The sequence below is a fragment of the Salvelinus alpinus genome, chromosome 6 (genome assembly GCF_045679555.1).
Source record: "Salvelinus alpinus chromosome 6, SLU_Salpinus.1, whole genome shotgun sequence".
NCBI classification, from domain to species: Eukaryota; Metazoa; Chordata; class Actinopteri; order Salmoniformes; family Salmonidae; genus Salvelinus; species Salvelinus alpinus.
The window spans coordinates 80,324,315-80,343,751 of record NC_092091.1 but is presented as its reverse complement, the minus strand read 5'-3'; the positions used below and the strand labels follow the sequence as shown (position 1 = coordinate 80,343,751).

The 19,437-nt window shown below is 43.5% G+C and overlaps 1 protein-coding gene across 2 annotated transcripts in view; it reads right to left on the bottom strand.

Moving 5' to 3' along the window:
• Window positions 1-944: 944 nt before the first annotated feature.
• LOC139579486 (neuronal acetylcholine receptor subunit non-alpha-3) overlaps window positions 945-19,437 on the bottom strand; it is a 29,724-nt gene continuing 11,231 nt past the window's right edge. The window contains exons 3-10 of one of the 2 annotated variants that reach the window (XM_071408181.1): window positions 19,301-19,345; window positions 16,787-16,896; window positions 15,091-15,222; window positions 12,241-12,344; window positions 11,603-11,880; window positions 11,155-11,345; window positions 10,629-10,845; window positions 945-3,407 (exon numbers count right to left, since the gene is read on the bottom strand). In XM_071408181.1, the coding sequence (XP_071264282.1) occupies window positions 3,264-3,407; window positions 10,629-10,845; window positions 11,155-11,345; window positions 11,603-11,880; window positions 12,241-12,344; window positions 15,091-15,222; window positions 16,787-16,896; window positions 19,301-19,345 (1,221 nt within the window). In that variant the 3' untranslated portion in view covers window positions 945-3,263. Of the gene's footprint in view, window positions 3,408-10,628; window positions 10,846-11,154; window positions 11,346-11,602; window positions 11,881-12,240; window positions 12,345-15,090; window positions 15,223-16,786; window positions 16,897-18,040; window positions 18,070-19,300; window positions 19,346-19,437 lie in introns of those variants that run through there. The other variant, XM_071408182.1, reaches the window with a different exon arrangement.

Below are 19,437 nucleotides of genomic sequence, written 5' to 3'. Positions count from 1 at the left end.
AGGAATACAGATAACACACTATTGGAATAGCCATCATAGAAATAGCCATCATAGAAATAGACATCAACGAAATAGCCATCATAGAAATAGACACCATAGAAATAGACATCATAGAAATAGACATCAACGAAATAGCCATCATAGAAATAGACATCATAGAAATAGCCATCATAGAAATAGCCATCATAGAAATAGCCATTATAGAAATAGACATCAACGAAATAGCATCATAGAAATAGACATCATAGAAATAGCCATCATAGAAATAGACATCATAGAAATAGGCATCATAGAAATAGGCATCAACGAAATAGCCATCATAGAAATAGCCATCATAGAAATAGCCATCATAGAAATAGCCATCATAGAAATAGACATCATAGAAATAGCCATCATAGAAATAGCCATCATAGAAATAGCCATCATAGAAATAGACACCATAGAAATAGACATCAAATAAATAGCCATCATAGAAATAGCCATCATTGAAATAGCCATCATAGAAATAGACACCATAGAAATAGCCATCATAGAAATAGACATCAACGAAATAGCCATCATAGAAATAGGCATCATAGAAATAGACACCATAGAAATAGACATCATAGAAATAGACATAATAGAAATAGACATCATAGAAATAGACATAGAAATAGACACCATAGAAATAGCCATCATAGAAATAGACATCATAGAAATAGCCATAATAGAAATAGCCATCATAGAAATAGCCATCATAGAAATAGACATCATAGAAATAGACATCATAGAAATAGACACCATAGAAAAAGACACCATAGTAATGTGCCACTGTCTGTCCCAACTTTACTAAGCGATAAATGGACAGACTCCTTACCTTTGTCTTTGCTGCCCTCTGCTGGTCAAAATATGAAAACGTGATAACTGTGGCCATCTTGTGGTGAGAAAGGAACATTACAATCAAATAGTTGATCAGCCATTTGTGTTGTTTAATAGGATTTAGTTAAACACATGAGACCCTTACATTGACCAGGTTTATTTCCAATACAATATTACACAACAAGTTGCAACATGTGAAAGAGAGCTAGAGAATGTGTGTGCGTGCGTGCGTGCGTGTGTGTGTGTGTGTGTGTGTGTGTGTGTGTGTGTGTGTGTGTGTGTGTGTGTGTGTGTGTGTGTGTGTGTGTGTGTGTGTGTGTGTGTGTGTGTGTGTGTGTATAAGAAGAATCCAGAATGTGTCGTTGGTATGTGCTGACTGACGACAGGAAAGAGTAAGAACATTTAGCAGGCAGGTGACTTTGTACATTTCTAATGTGAACCGACATAAATATATTAAAATAATAACATAGAGATGTGGTATAAGATATCAGTGTCTGGGTTATTGCTTATAGTCCTATGTACATGTACGTCACAGTGCTTGGAGTTTTGAGTTGTAAACCAACGTGTTTGGCTTGAATCCAAGGGTTTAAACAACAGGTGCACGTTATAGTTAGGCTGGTCCCAGATCTGTTTGTGCTCTTGACAACTCCACTACTGTCACTGCAAGCCAATTTGTAGGCTGGTCCCAGATCTGTTTGTGCTACTCCTTGAGTTGGAATCATGGCACAAACAGATCTAGGACCAGGCTAGCCAATTGGCATGACTATGGGTGAGGAGGATTTAGAGTGATGGCACAAACAGACTGGCACTCAGGCTACATTGTATATAGTTACGTAAACAAGTGACTATGTGTTGTACAGTTTGGAGGTGACGTCCTTTAGTAATGTAGCCTGAAACCCAGATTTGTTTTGTGCTAACATTCCACTCCGTCTACTCGGTGTCATGTGCCAAACATGACATGACGCAGAGTGGAACGTTAGCACAAACAGACTGGTATCCAGGCTGTCAGTGATGATGTACAGTAGTCATAATTACATTACGTGGTGTATTTTAGGACAAGGAAGTTGAATTCCACTTGCAAGTATAGGGGTTAGGGGTTAGGGGTTAGGGCTTCAAGGGTGAAGAGGTCACGATAGACTTAGATTCTTCCAAAGGACAATGGAGGGCGACCTTTAGGGTCAGGGGTCAGGGGTTAGGGGTTGGTGACTGGGGCTAGAGTCGGGGTAAAGCCTGGAGTTGTGTAACACGCGTCACAGTGTAGCTTCCTCCCATGTCCCTGGGCTCCAACCAACCAGGGATCCTCTGCCTCGTAAATACACATGACCCTCCTCTTGACCCCCAGCGTCGTAGCCAATCACGCTATAGAAGAGGTAGTGATTCCAACTCCGTTGCATATGGTTTGGAGGTCTTGGGGAGGGGGGCTGTGAGGTACTTAGCAGGTGTTGAGAGCAGTGGTCGGGGACTTGGTCAGGATCTTCAATGTCTGGCACTAAGGTACATCTGAAGAGATGAGGATGGTAGGATGTAGGGGTTAGGATGTAGGGTGTAGGATGTAGGGGTTAGGGTGTAGGGGTTAGGATGTAGGGTGTAGGATGTGGGGGTTAGGATGTAGGGTGTAGGATGTAGGGGTTAGGATGTAGGGGTTAGGATGTAGGGTGTAGGATGTAGGGGTTAGGATGTAGGGTGTAGGATGTAGGGGTTAGGGTGTAGGGGTTAGGATGTAGGGTGTAGGATGTAGGGGTTAGGGTGTAGAGTGTAGGGGTTAGGATGTAGGGTGTAGGGGTTAGGGTGTAGAGTGTAGGGGTTATGATGTAGGGTGTAGGGGTTAGGGTGTAGAGTGTAGGGGTTATGATGTAGGGTGTAGGGTTTAGGATGTAGGGTGTAGGGGTTAGGGCAGTGTTTCCTGATCCTGGTCCTGGTCCCAGCACCAACCAGTATTTTGACTTAAGTACTACTGGCACCAACACACTGCAAACCTGATTAGTGGAATCAGGTGTATTGGTGCTGGGGAAAAATCCACAATGTGCACCCTTCTGGGTCCCTAGGACCAGGATTGGGAAACACTGTGTTAGGGAGTAGAGCCTTCAAATAAAAATCTGAAAACAAGCAGTACTCCGGACCTCATTGGGTAAGATTTGAATACCCCTGATGTAGGCAGGGCTTAGGGTGTAGAGCAGGGCTGTTCAATTCCAGTCAGTTGCACTCACCCGGTGTCCCAGGTCTGAACTAGTCCCTTATTAGAAGGAGAGGATGAAAACCAGAAGTGTTTGGGCCCTCCAGGACCGACATTGAACAGCCCTGGTGTAGGGGTTAGGGTCTACTGATTATATGTTGTAGGATGTAGGGGTTAGGGTCTAGTGATTATATGTTGTAGGATGTAGGGGGTAGGGTGTAGGGGTTAGGGTCTATGTGTTGAAGGGGGGGGTGGTCAGGTACAAAGTGATGGCTGGAGTGAAGATGAGGATGGTACCCAGTATGGAGACAGTGAGGAACACCCACAATAAGATCCTGTCCAACACCTGAGCCACAAACTTCCAGTCCTGCACCACCTGGAGGGAGAGAGAGGGAGGGGAGAGAGAGAGAGAGAGAGAGAGAGAGAGAGAGAGAGAGAGGGAGGGGGGAGAGAGAGAAAGAGAGAGTTTTTGAGTTTTTATAAAACCTTTATTTTCTACTCAATTATTAACATAAATAATGACACACTGCCTTTTCAGAAATGAAACAATAAATGTAATTCCTACTCAAAATAAATAAAATAAAAATACAAAAGAACATATACATTCAACTTATTTCCTCAACAAAAAATAATTTCCCCTCCTCTACAAAACAAAGCACTCCTTCATATGCCCACTTCTCCTCAAATAATGGGAGATCTTTTACAGCTGAGAAGAACTCAAAATCCACTTTTATTCTTGCTTTCACTAATCCTTTAAAAACACATCTTATATCCTTCTCATATCCCGTGTCTATCTTATGTTTCCTACTCAAAAAAATTGACATCTTAGCTTGTCCCAAAATAAAATTTAACAGTTGACATTTTCTTTTCTGTTGCTTACTATATTGAAACCCCAAAATAAAAACATTGTTATTAAAAAACTCACCTACAGCTCTAAACAAAGACTCCAGTATTTCCAATAGAGGTTTTATCCTCTCACACTCCATAAAACAGTGAAAAATGGTTTCTCTTATATTACAAAAAGGACATCCATCTCTAACCTCTGAGTTAATGACAGATACGAAAGCATTAACTGCAATAATGCCATGTAAAACCCTCCATTGCATATCACCAGTACCCTTTTGTAACGGTGGTTTGTACAGTGCTCTCCATGCTGGCTTTACCTTGTCATCAATTCCCAATTTTACCCTCCATGGAGTGTCTTTTCTATTTTTCAATTTATCTTTATTTAACACCTTTACACACCCCCTATACAAGTCCTTCCCATTCACCTCATCCAAACCCACCTCCTCCAACCCTCTCAAATCCAACAATAAACCCTTTCTCTCTGACTCTGGGATATTTGGTGTAATCCCTAGTCTTGGAAATGCGACGTCTTCATCTTGTACCTTCTTCTCTTGGCTATTAAGCATTCCCCACTCTTCCTCTGACAGAGCCTTCCTGCAGCTCCCCAACATTTGTCCGACAATCCTTTCCGACCTCATCCCCAAATGTTCAGCCACCCGTCTTCCATCCATTAAGGCGGGCCCAGCCATGGCCATTAACTGTTTTAAGGTGATTATTTTGCCCTTCACCAGAATCTTGGAGAAATGTGGAACAGCTGCAGTTGTACAATCCAGTCTTGCCCCATACACCAGCGGTTCCTCCAACAGCCAATGCACTGACTCCGCTGAATTTCGTCTGGACACCTTCATTATGCTCCACACTCTGAGAAGGCCTCTGTAAAACGGAGGTACTCCCTCCCTAGAAATCTGTCTACTATCAACCAAAAATAAAGCCTTCTTTAATCCTAATCCTCCAACCCTCTGTAATACAAGACCTGCCACCCCTCTCCACACCACATTTTCCGGTCCATAAAGCAACCTTTGAATAAACTGAAACCGGAAAGCAGCAGCTCTACTAGCAAGATGTACAAGACCTTGTCCCCCCTCCTCTTTTGATAAATACAAAACACTTTGTGGAACCCAATGATATTTATCCCAAAAGAAATCCACAATAATTGCCTGTATCTTAGCCAGAAGGCCAGATGGTGGTTCTAAAACTGACAACCGATGCCACAGTGCAGAGGCAATCACATTATTAACTATAATAGTGCGCCCCCTATATGACATACGAGATAATAACCAACGCCATCTCCTCATCCTCCCTTCCACCATTTCAACCACCCCACTCCAATTCTTTTCCATAGTCCCCTCATCTCCTAGGTACACTCCAAGATACTTAAAACCTCCCTTACACCATTCTAGCCCCCCTGGCAAAGCCATGTTCCCTCCAGCCCATTTCCCAATCTGTAAAGCACAACTCTTTTCCCAATTTACCTTTGCAGAGGATATTCCCCTAAAACGATCAACCATTATACTCAAACTATCCACCTCCGCTTGATTTTTCACTAACACAACTACATCATCAGCATAGGCTGAGAGACGAATAGGAGGAATATCCTCTGAAAGGTACACCCCTTCAATGCTACTTCTAATGCTATTTAGTAGTGGCTCTATAGCAATGGCATACAACATCCCTGACAAAGAACATCCCTGCCGAATACCTCTACACACTTTAAAAGGAGCACTCAAACCACCGTTAACTTTCAATACACTTTCAATGTCACCATATATCACCTTTATCATGGCAATAAAACCCGAGCTGAACCCAAACGCCTCAAGCGTGTGCCATAAATATTTATGTTCAACTCGGTCAAATGCCTTTTCCTGATCAATTGAAATTAGACCAGCCTCCAACCCAATTGCCTTAGAGACGTCCAAAAAATCACGAATCAGAGAAATGTTGTCCCCTATCTGCCTGCCAGGAACACAGTAGGACTGGTCCGTATGTATGATTTGCCCCATCACCTCCTTCAGCCTGTTGGACAAAGCCTTTGACAATATCTTATAATCAGTGCACAATAAAGCCACCGGCCTCCAGTTCTTCACCTCCCTAGGGTCACCCTTTTTGGGCAATAGGGTGAGGACAGCCCTTCTGCAGCTTATTGGTAGTAACCCTCCGGTTAAACTATCATTAACTACTGCTAGCCAATCTTCTCCCAACATAGCCCAAAAAGACTTAAAAAAGTCAACGGGAAGCCCATCAATGCCTGGTGCCCTTCCATTGTCCATGCCTTTTAATGCAGTGTATAACTCCTGCAAAGACAACGGTTGCTCCAGCTCAACCTGAGCTTTTGCAGCCACCTTTGGGAGCCCATCAAAGAACTGTTGTGTCACTGTTTTATCCTCTTTGTACTCACACTTATAGAGCTCAGCATAGAACTCTACTGCCCTCTTTCTAATTTCACTCGGGCTAGTGAGCTCTTGTCCAACAGCTGATTTGAGACAATGAATAATTTTTCTTTGTCCATTCTTTTTCTCTAAACCAAAGAAAAACTTGGATGAGGCATCCATTTCAGATATTCCCTGAAACTTACTTCTCACCAATGCCCCCTGTGCTCTGATACCCAGCAGGTCTGCCAATGCAGCTTTTCTCTTCTTGAGGGCCTGAGTATGGCCTCGATCTCCTGTGGTCTCAACCAACGTCATGAGTTCCACTATTTCAACCTCTAAGGCTTTCATTGATCTGGTGATATCCTTGGTGACATTCCTCGTGTATTGATTACAGAATTGTTGAATCTGGATTTTCCCTATATCCCACCACTGTTGAAGTGATATAAAACTGGCCTTTTGAGACCTCCACCTCTCCCACAAAACACTGAAACATTTCCTGAAATGAGCATCACTCAATAAAGTTGTATTAAAATGCCAGTATGCACTTTTGGGTTTTACATCATTAATGAACACCACCTCTGTTATTAAACAATGATCAGAAAATCCCACTGGGGTTATCACACTTGATTTACAAACCTGAGATTGATGCTCAAAACAATAAAACCTATCTAACCTAGCCATAGAAATGATGTTCTCTCTCACATGCGCCCAGGTGTACTGCCTTGTTCCTCCATTTTGACTCCGCCAAATATCACACAATTCATGTGTTACAATAAGGCGTTTTAAAAAAGTCCTTGAGGCTATATGAGGTTCTTGGTGATTTCTATCTAAATCGCTGACTGTGCAGTTGAAATCCCCAGCAATAAATAAATAATCCTCTTTATTACATTTCTCAATGGTATTTGATAATGTCTCTAAAAAACATACCCTCTCAACTGTCACCACTGGGGCATATACATTTATCAGACACATAGTGATGTTTTCATACCTTGCTCTGACTTTTAATAACCTCCCCTCAACTATCTCCTCAATCTCATAAGACAAAGGCAAAAACCCTTTTGAGAACAAAATAGCCACCCCCCCACTTTTTGAGTTTTTATGACTACACACCACTGTCCCACCCCACTCCTTTTGCCACATGACTTCATTTTCCAAATTACTATGCGTTTCTTGTAGAAAAATTATGTCACTTCCCTTTCCCCTAATTAACTCATACACCATGGCTCTTTTTTTACCATCTCTTGCCCCATTTACGTTTAAAGAAGAAATCTTAAAACTGCTCATGGATGAAAAAAATATACAGATGATGATACAGCCACCACATCTCTTTACAGAGTTAAAACTGCAACTGAACTCTTTCATTTTCTTTCAAATTTACATCACTTATCACTCTCGTGACCACTTTCTTGAGTCTAGCAATTTCAGGGCTTTTCAACCCTCCTCCTGTAATCTTTGACATCAGAAACTTTGCTGATTCAATAAACAATTCACTTTCAGGGAAAAAATCAGTTACTTTGTAATCCTGCATATATTTCTTCCCTTTTGTCAACTTCAGAAATTGACGTATCTTCTCAATTCCATATCTCCCTTCTATCTCATTTGTCTCGCTACATTGTTGTGACGCGTCAGAAGACTCACTCTCGCTATCCTCCCCAGACGAAAACTCTACCATCTCTACCACTTGTTCATCTTCAACTGATTTATCACTCTCTACCTTTCTCTTAGAACTAGACCCTTCACCCCCCCTTACGTTCTTCCTTTTACTCCTAGGTATTTTGAAAACATCTGCTTCTTTTTCCGTTATTTCAATCTCCTCTTGCCCTCCAATTTCATTTTCCAACACCACCTCAGCGACTGCAGTCGCAATCTCACCACCTGTTTCCCCTCCCTCTTTGTTCTGATCTACCACAATTTCCACCTTATCCACAATGCCTTCTTCTCCTACTTTTCCAACCACATCTGCCCACCTTCTCCCTTCCCCTGCACCCTTAGCATTTTCATCCCTTCGCGGTGGTGCGTTATTTGCACCAGCACTATAACTACTACCGGTCTCAGCGCGCTCATTCTCGGGACAACTGCGCACCAAATGCCCCTCTCTTCCACAACCAAAACATTTCATTGATTCAGTCGAAGCGTAAAATACATAATCAAATCCATCAATCTTAAAACTGAACGCTAAATTCAGTTCCTCTACGTCCTTTTTTAAGATCATATGCACTTGCCTCCTATGAGACACGACATGTTTCAGCAACGGAGATTTGCATCCAAAAAGAACCTTCTTTATTGTAGATACGATTTGACCATGACGCGCTAACTCTCGCTCCAGCACTTCATCTCTAACAAAAGGTGGCACGTTAGAAAGTATCACTTTTTTCGCCGGATTCATAAGCGGAAATACCTGCGTCTGTGTTTCCCGCAACACCACACCCGTCTCGACTATTTTATTCACCTTTTCAATAGAATCTAAGAATATCACTACAGCGCTATTCATCCTTGAGGCTGATTTGATGCTATCATACCCAATGATAGCACCCACCGCAAGACTACATTCTTCTACTGAACAGCCAGCCGCGGCTGGAATCTTCACTCCATTCCTTCGACTAAGTCTTTCATACTCCAAACCTCCACGAGTGGCCATTTCCACCCGCCCCCCCCGCTGGTTGTGCCCTCGCGACAAACAAAAACAACCTCAAACTATCCCACCACCCCTATACTTTCTTATTAATATTTAGAAGAAATACCCTTAAACCAACTAAACTAATCAATATATATATATTTACATACCAACACCCAATAGAGTGAAAAGAAATCCAGTCGCTCTCACAATCACTCCTGCTTGACGACTCACTCCCAGCATGCACTCCGAAGAGAGAGAGAGAGAGAGAGAGAGAGAGAGAGAGAGAGAGAGAGAGAGAGGGGGTTGGAGGGAGGGAGGGAGGGAGAAAGAGAAAGAAAGAGAATGATCTCAACAGCAAGACATGTTTTTCCCCATCTGAAAACTAAAAAAAATAGAGACAGACAGTTAGACAGACAGTCAGACAAACAGTTAGACAGACAGTCAGACAGACAGTTAGACAGACAGTCAGACAGACAGTCAGACAGACATTTAGACAGACAGTCAGACAGACAGTCAGACAGACAGTCAGACAGACAGTCAGACAGTTAGACAGACAGTCAGATAGACAGTTAGACAGACAGTCAGACAGACAGTCAGACAGACAGTTAGACAGACAGTTAGACAGACAGTCAGACAGACAGTCAGACAGTTAGACAGACAGTTAGACAGACAGTCAGACAGACAGTTAGACAGACAGTCAGACAGACAGTCAGACAGTTAGACAGACAGTTAGACAGACAGTCAGACAGACAGTTAGACAGACAGACAGTCAGACAGACAGTTAGACAGTCAGACAGACAGTTAGACAGACAGTCAGACAGACAGTCAGACAGTTAGACAGACAGTCAGACAGACAGTCAGACAGACAGTCAGACAGTTAGACAGACAGTTAGACAGACAGACAGTCAGACAGACAGTCAGACAGTTAGACAGACAGTCAGACAGACAGTCAGACAGTTAGACAGACAGTTAGACAGACAGTCAGACAGACAGTCAGACAGACATTTAGACAGAAAGTCAGACAGACAGTCAGACAGACAGTCAGACAGACAGTTAGACAGACAGTCAGACAGACAGTCAGACAGACAGTCAGACAGACAGTCAGACAGTTAGACAGACAGTCAGATAGACAGTTAGACAGACAGTCAGACAGACAGTCAGACAGACAGTTAGACAGACAGTTAGACAGACAGTCAGACAGACAGTCAGACAGTTAGACAGACAGTTAGACAGACAGTCAGACAGACAGTTAGACAGACAGTCAGACAGACAGTCAGACAGTTAGACAGACAGTTAGACAGACAGTCAGACAGACAGTTAGACAGACAGACAGTCAGACAGACAGTTAGACAGTCAGACAGACAGTTAGACAGACAGTCAGACAGACAGTCAGACAGTTAGACAGACAGTCAGACAGACAGTCAGACAGACAGTCAGACAGTTAGACAGACAGTTAGACAGACAGACAGTCAGACAGACAGTCAGACAGTTAGACAGACAGTCAGACAGACAGTCAGACAGTTAGACAGACAGTTAGACAGACAGTCAGACAGACAGTCAGACAGACATTTAGACAGAAAGTCAGACAGACAGTCAGACAGACAGTCAGACAGACAGTTAGACAGACAGTCAGACAGACAGTCAGACAGTTAGACAGACAGTCAGACAGACAGTTAGACAGTTAGACAGACAGTCAGACAGACAGTCAGACAGACATTTAGACAGACAGTCAGACAGACAGTCAGACAGACAGTTAGACCCCCACCTCTCTGATAAAGTGTTCCTTCTTGATGTGACGGCTGATGTACCGTACTGAGCTGGTGGCTTTCTCCAGCATGGCCAACCAGGCATGGTTCTCATCCTCCTTCCCCCCGACAGGGCCTCTCTGCTGGGCTTGGCCCTGGCCCGACGCCCCCCTCCTTCCTGGACCTCCGCGGGGCTTCAGCTCTGGGCTACGCAGCTCAATGTCTGGGTAGTGGTACCTAGAAATTACACCAGTTACTACAATCACAATGTTGATTATTCAGGAATAAAGGACATAGTCGCTTCTCTTTCTTTCTTTCTTTCCATTAAATGAAAGAGAATCATAAAACATATGTCAACAATATCTAATTATTCTTCTTTATGTATTTACATCAGGGTTGATCTACAGTTGTTATATTCCCTCAATATATTTTATCTCATCTTCTAAAATCAGATTTTATTAATTTGTTATTGAATTGAATCATAAAAGATCAATGCCATCAATTATTGGTAATCAACTGGAAAAAAGAGAAGGTGTGTGTGTGTACCTGTCAGTGTGTCCCCTCATGCAAAGCAGTCTGGGTAGCCTCTGGAGGAAGAGGTTTTTCACCCAGGGGGCCATGGGGTGGTAGGTGGCTGAGGAGCGGTGGTGGACGTTAATGACAAACACCGTGACGATGATGGAGAAGGTGACGAAGATCATGATGAAGAGGAGGTACTCTCCAATCAGAGGGATGACCTTGGTGATAAATACATAAATAACATGTTCATGATATCACATCTCTAAAGAGTACACCAATAACTGACTCCCACTACAGGGCCAACCTGAACCGTACTGGACTGTCTTTCTCTTGTCACATGGTCAATTCCAGTACGGTACCAACAACAATGGCCGACCCTGTAGTACAGCTCAGCTTGGCAAAGTAGTTTAAAACGTCTGAAAATGTGATAGAAGAGCGTTCCACAGACAGACAGTCCCCAGCGACCCCCACTGACCTTGGAGGAGGAAGGTATAATCTCTTCTATGACGAGGAGGAACACGGTGAGAGACACCAGGACCGACGTGGACAGAGACAGCTTCTCTCCTTCATCAGACGGGAGGTAGAACACCAACACGGTCAGGAAGGACAGACCGAGACAGGGGATGATGAGGAAGAGTGTGTAGAACAAGGGAAGCCTCTTGAGGATGAAGGAGTAGGTAACGAAGGGGTACCAGTAGATACCGTCCCGCCGGCTGCCCTTGGCGCCGGTGGCGTTGAGGATCTCCCATTCACCTGTAAAGGAATTGGATCAGTGATTGCAGGTTATCTTTAATGTTGTTGGATAATGGGTGACTGGACCACATTCACATTGGACATAGAGAGACAGGACACTGTCATACTGATTAACGTCTTCATTAACTGTGGTGGGAAGAGACTGTTAAACCGGGTTAGTTACCACCACCCTGCTGTTTCTTGTAGAAATGGTGTCTCTAACCAACATGTATTAACTGGTAACGAAACCGCCTTACGTTTCCCTCTATACACTGTATACCGGGAGATATTATTGTAGTTAGAACAATTAACTTGTTGCTTGACTTCTGAAGCTTTTGGAGTAGCAAGACATTTTACTTCAAGAGTATTTTTCCTACACACCGTTGTCGAAGAAGTCCTTACGGTCGACGTAGTGGTCGACAAGGACCAGGTCGACCATGTTGCCATCGTAGGTCCACGAGCCAAACTTCATGGAGCAGTTCTGTCTGTGTTGGGGAGGGGAAAACATTCTGTCTGTGGTGACTGCAGTTCTGTCTGTGTTGGGGAGGGGAAAACATTCTCTCTGTATTGGGGAGGGGAAAACATTCTGTCTGTGGTGACTGCAGTTCTGTCTGTATTGGGGAGGGGAAAACATTCTGTCTGTGGTGACTGGAGTTCTGTCTGTGTTCGGGAGGGGAAAACATTCTGTCTGTGGTGACTGCAGTTCTGTCTGTATTGGGGAGTGGGAAACATTCTGTCTGTGGTGACTGCAGTTCTGTCTGTGTTGGGGAGGGGAAAACATTCTGTCTGTGGTGACTGCAGTTCTGTCTGTATTGGGGAGGGGAAAGCATTCTGTCTGTGGTGACTGCAGTTCTGTCTGTATTGGGGAGGGGAAAACATTCTGTCTGTGGTGACTGCAGTTCTGTCTGTATTGGGGAGGGGAAAACATTCTGTCTGTGGTGACTGCAGTTCTGTCTGTGTTGGGGAGGGGAAAACATTCTGTCTGTGGTGACTGCAGTTCTGTCTGTATTGGGGAGGGGAAAACATTCTGTCTGTGGTGACTGCAGTTCTGTCTGTGTTGGGGAGGGGAAAACATTCTGTCTGTGGTGACTGCAGTTCTGTCTGTATTGGGGAGGGGAAAACATTCTGTCTGTGGTGACTGCAGTTCTGTCTGTATTGGGGAGGGGAAAACATTCTGTCTGTGGTGACTGGAGTTCTGTCTGTGTTCGGGAGGGGAAAACATTCTGTCTGTGGTGACTGCAGTTCTGTCTGTATTGGGGAGTGGGAAACATTCTGTCTGTGGTGACTGCAGTTCTGTCTGTGTTGGGGAGGGGAAAACATTCTGTCTGTGGTGACTGCAGTTCTGTCTGTATTGGGGAGGGGAAAGCATTCTGTCTGTGGTGACTGCAGTTCTGTCTGTATTGGGGAGGGGAAAACATTCTGTCTGTGGTGACTGCAGTTCTGTCTGTATTGGGGAGGGGAAAACATTCTGTCTGTGGTGACTGCAGTTCTGTCTGTGTTGGGGAGGGGAAAACATTCTGTCTGTGGTGACTGCAGTTCTGCCTGTATTGGGGAGGGGAAAACATTCTGTCTGTGGTGACTGCAGTTCTGTCTGTGTTGGGGAGGGGAGGGGAAAGCATTCTGTCTGTGGTGACTGCAGTTCTGTCTGTATTGGGGAGGGGAAAGCATTCTGTCTGTGGTGACTGCAGTTCTGTCTGTATTGGGGAGGGGAAAACATTCTGTCTGTGGTGACTGCAGTTCTGTCTGTATTGGGGAGGGGAAAACATTCTGTCTGTGGTGACTGCAGTTCTGTCTGTGTTGGGGAGGGGAAAACATTCTGTCTGTGGTGACTGCAGTTCTGCCTGTATTGGGGAGGGGAAAACATTCTGTCTGTGGTGACTGCAGTTCTGTCTGTGTTGGGGAGGGGAGGGGAAAGCATTCTGTCTGTGGTGACTGCAGTTCTGTCTGTATTGGGGAGGGGAAAGCATTCTGTCTGTGGTGACTGCAGTTCTGTCTGTATTGGGGAGGGGAAAACATTCTGTCTGTGGTGACTGCAGTTCTGTCTGTATTGGGGAGGGGAAAACATTCTGTCTGTGGTGACTGCAGTTCTGTCTGTGTTGGGGAGGGGAAAACATTCTGTCTGTGGTGACTGCAGTTCTGCCTGTATTGGGGAGGGGAAAACATTCTGTCTGTGGTGACTGCAGTTCTGTCTGTGTTGGGGAGGGGAGGGGAAAGCATTCTGTCTGTGGTGACTGCAGTTCTGTCTGTATTGGGGAGGGGAAAGCATTCTGTCTGTGGTGACTGCAGTTCTGTCTGTATTGGGGAGGGGAAAACATTCTGTCTGTGGTGACTGCAGTTCTGTCTGTGTTGGGGAGGGGAAAACATTCTGTCTGTGGTGACTGCAGTTCTGTCTGTATTGGGGAGGGGAAAACATTCTGTCTGTGGTGACTGCAGTTCTGTCTGTATTGGGGAGGGGAAAACATTCTGTCTGTGGTGACTGCAGTTCAGTCTGTGTTGGGGAGGGGAAAACATTCTGTCTGTGGTGACTGCAGTTATGTCTGTATTGGGGTGGGGGAAACATTCTGTCTGTGGTGACTGCAGTTCTGTCTGTATTGGGGTGGGGGAAACATTCTGTCTTTGGTGACTGGAGTTCTGTCTGTGTTGTTAAATTGATTTTATTTTAAAGTATTTATATTGTAAAGTAACAAAGAAGTTATATATCTTCTTTAAAATGTTTTTTTTAACAGCTGACCGCAAATATACACCAGTCACATCTCAATCAACCAATCGACAAATCTACCAATCGACCAATCATCAACCAATCAACCAATCAACCAATCAACCAGCCAACCAGCCAACCAAGGGGAATTGGAGAGTGAGTGATAAAGGAGAAGAAGTGACACAACAAATCTTATAAATGATAGTGATAAAGTGATACAGTAAAACAGAGATAATCATGGATAAAGTGATATAGTAAAACAGAGATAATCATGGATAAAGTGATACAGTAAAACAGAGATAATCATGGATAAAGTGATATAGTAAAACAGAGATAATCATGGATGTCACCTTCTTCCCGTCCGACAGGTAGGACTGATGGATTGATTGGTTGATTAGTGTGTGTGTGTGTGTGTCTGTGTGTATGTGCTTCCATGTTAGTGTTTATGTGTGTGTGAGCTCGTGTGTGTTCATGTGTGTATGTTGTGTGCGTGTGAGCGTTCGTGTGTGTGTGTGTCCAGCGGTCAGTCCCACCTGTCGAAGGGAAAGAAGGTGACGTCCATGGTGCATGAAGACTTGTAGCTGGCCGGAGGGGTCCACCTGATTGTCCCGTCTGACCTCACGATGGCTTTGGTCATCAGAGAGCCCTCGAAACGCCCGTCAGCACTGAGGGGGGGGGGGGGGGGGGGGGTGAGGAGAGAGAGGGAGGGAGGGGAGGTGTGAGGAGAGGGAGGGAGGGAGGGATGGGATGGGAGGGGTGAGGAGAGGTGAGGAGAGGAAGTGAGGGAGGGAGGTAGGGAGGGGTGAGGAGAGGGATGGGAGGGAGGAAGGAAGGAAGGAAGGAAGGAAGGAAGGAAGGAAGGAAGGAAGGAAGGAAGGAAGGAAGGAAGGAAGGAAGGAAGGAAGGAAGGAAGGAAGGAAGGGGAAGTTAGTTGGTGAGTTGTGTTCATTAGACACATTTTAAAGCACACAACAAAAGACGATGAGCCTATTGAAAAGAACCAGCTGAACTTTTCAGGATGCTGCCTGTTAGCGCTGGTTTTCCTAAAATGATACTAGATTATAACAGACCTCAATGCTGATCCTGCTAACATGAATGATTATAATAGACCACCATGCTGATCCTGCTAACATGAATGATTATAATAGACCTCCATGCTAACCCTGCTAACATGAATGATTATAATAGACCACCATGCTAACCCTGCTATCATGAATGATTATAATAGACCTCCATGCTAATCCTGCTAGCATGAAAGATTATAATATACCTCCATGCTAACCCTGCTAACATGAATGATTATAATAGACCTCCATGCTGATCCTGCTAACATGAATGATTATAATAGACCTCCATGCTAATCCTGCTAACATGAATGATTATAATAGACCTCCATGCTAACCCTGCTAACATAAATGATTATAATAGACCTCCATGCTAACCCTGCTAACATAAATTATTATAATAGACCTCCATGCTAACCCTGCTAACATAAATGATTATAATAGATCTCCATGCTAACCCTGCTAACATAAATGATTATAATAGACCTCTATGCTAACCCTGCTAACATAAATGATTATAAAAGACCTCCATGCTAACCCTGCTAACATAAATTATTATAAAAGACCTCCATGCTAACCCTGCTAACATAAATTATTATAATAGACCTCCATGCTAACCCTGCTAACATAAATGATTATAATAGACCTCCATGCTAACCCTGCTAACATAAATGATTATAATAGACCTCCATGCTAACCCTGATAACATAAATGATTATAATAGACCTCCATGCTAACCCTGCTAACATAAATGATTATAATAGACCTCCATGCTAACCCTGCTAACATAAATGATTATAATAGACCTCCATGCTAACCCTGCTAACATAAATGATTATAATAGACCTCCATGCTAACCCTGCTAACATAAATGATTATAATAGACCTCCATGCTAACCCTGCTAACATAAATGATTATAATAGACCTCCATGCTAACCCTGCTAAGATTAATGAAGTGAAGAGGAAGAAAAGTCGTCAGAAGTACTATGTTATACTCTATGTTATCAATTAGAGTGAAGAGTTGTCTTACAAGAGTCTAAACTGTAAAGCAGGTTCTAAGAAAGCATTCATTGATTTTTCAGGGACAATAAAGTATCAAAGAAAGTCTGAAAACACAGAGCTGAGCCCATAAGAAGCAGGAAGCAGGAAGTAGTGTGCACTCACTTCTCATAGAGGACGATGTCTGGCAGCCATATTGTTTCAGAGGGAACTCTGATCGAGGTGATTCCTCCATACTCATCTGGGTTCCACTGGAGCTTCACATCGACCCACTCCTACAGAACATAGAACATTGTAACATAACGATATACCATTACATTATAACATAACATTACAACATAACATTATAACATAACAATAATACCATTACATTATAACATAACATACCATTACATAATAACATAACATTATAACATAACATTATAACATAACAATATACCATTACATTATAACATTATAAAATAACAATATAACATAACAATATACCATTACATTATAACATAACAATATAACTTAACATTATATCATAACAATATACCATTACATTATAACATAACATTATAAAATAACATTATAACAGACTACAGTCATCAGCTGATTGGTCCTTACCTGTCATAGCCAGACATTAGTAGTCATCAGCTGATTGGTCCTTACCTGTCATAGCCAGACATTAGTAGTCATCAGCTGATTGGTCCTTACCTGTCATAGCCAGACATTAGTAGTCATCAGCTGATTGGTCCTTACCTGTCATAGCCAGACATTAGTAGTCATCAGCTGATTGGTCCTTACCCGTCATAGCCAGACATTAGTAGTCATCAGCTGATTGGTCCTTACCTGTCATAGCCAGACATTAGTAGTCATCAGCTGATTGGTCCTTACCTGTCATAGCCAGACATTAGTAGTCATCAGCTGATTGTTTCTTACCGGTCATAGCCTTACATTAGTAGTCATCAGCTGATTGGTCCTTACCTGTCATAGCCAGACATTAGTAGTCATCAGCTGATTGGTCCTTACCTGTCATAGCCAGACATTAGTAGTCATCAGCTGATTGGTCCTTACCTGTCATAGCCAGACATTAGTAGTCATCAGCTGATTGGTCCTTACCCGTCATAGCCAGACATTAGTAGTCATCAGCTGATTGGTCCTTACCTGTCATAGCCAGACATTAGTAGTCATCAGCTGATTGGTCCTTACCTGTCATAGCCAGACATTAGTAGTCATCAGCTGATTGGTTCTTACCGGTCATAGCCTTACATTAGTAGTCATCAGCTGATTGGTCCTTACCTGTCATAGCCAGACATTAGTAGTCATCAGCTGATTGGTCCTTACCTGTCATAGCCAGACATTAGTAGTCATCAGCTGATTGGTCCTTACCTGTCATAGCCAGACATTAGTAGTCATCAGCTGATTGGTCCTTACCTGCCATAGCCAGACATTAGTAGTCATCAGCTGATTGGTCCTTACCCGTCATAGCCAGACATTAGTAGTCATCAGCTGATTGGTCCTTACCTGTCATAGCCAGACATTAGTAGTCATCAGCTGATTGGTCCTTACCTGTCATAGCCAGACATTAGTAGTCATCAGCTGATTGGTCCTTACCTGTCATAGCCAGACATTAGTAGTCATCAGCTGATTGGTCCTTACCTGTCATAGCCAGACATTAGTAGTCATCAGCTGATTGGTCCTTACCTGCCATAGCCAGACATTAGTAGTCATCAGCTGATTGGTCCTTACCTGTCATAGCCAGACATTAGTAGTCATGAGCTGATTGGTCCTTACCTGTCATAGCCAGACATTAGTAGTCATCAGCTGATTGGTCCTTACCTGTCATAGCCAGACATTAGTAGTCATCAGCTGATTGGTCCTTACCTGTCATAGCCAGACATTAGTAGTCATCAGCTGATTGGTCCTTACCTGTCATAGCCAGACATTAGTAGTCATCAGCTGATTGGTCCTTACCTGTCATAGCCAGACATTAGTAGTCATGAGCTGATTGGTCCTTACCTGCCATAGCCAGACATTAGTAGTCATGAGCTGATTGGTCCTTACCTGTCATAGCCTTACATTAGTAGTCATCAGCTGATTGGTCCTTACCTGCCATAGCCAGACATTAGTAGTCATCAGCTGATTGGTCCTTACCTGTCATAGCCAGACATTAGTAGTCATGAGCTGATTGGTCCTTACCTGTCATAGCCAGACATTAGTAGTCATCAGCTGATTGGTCCTTACCTGTCATAGCCAGACATTAGTAGTCATCAGCTGATTGGTCCTTACCTGCCATAGCCAGACATTAGTAGTCATGAGCTGATTGGTCCTTACCTGTCATAGCCTTACATTAGTAGTCATCAGCTGATTGGTCCTTACCTGCCATAGCCAGACATTAGTAGTCATCAGCTGATTGGTCCTTACCTGTCATAGCCAGACATTAGTAGTCATCAGCTGATTGGTCCTTACCTGCCATAGCCAGACATTAGTAGTCATCAGCTGATTGGTCCTTACCTGTCATAGCCTTACATTAGTAGTCATCAGCTGATTGGTCCTTACCTGCCATAGCCAGACATTAGTAGTCATCAGCTGATTGGTCCTTACCTGTCATAGCCTTACATTAGTAGTCATCAGCTGATTGGTCCTTACCTGTCATATCCAGACATTAGTAGTCATGAGCTGATTGGTCCTTACCTGCCATAGCCAGACATTAGTAGTCATCAGCTGATTCTTCTCATCCTGTCAGAACAAGAAGAGAAGAGAAGGAATATGCATTATGAACAATGTCTGCATTACTAAAAGCAAAGTTTTTGATGAAAGACAGAATGCAT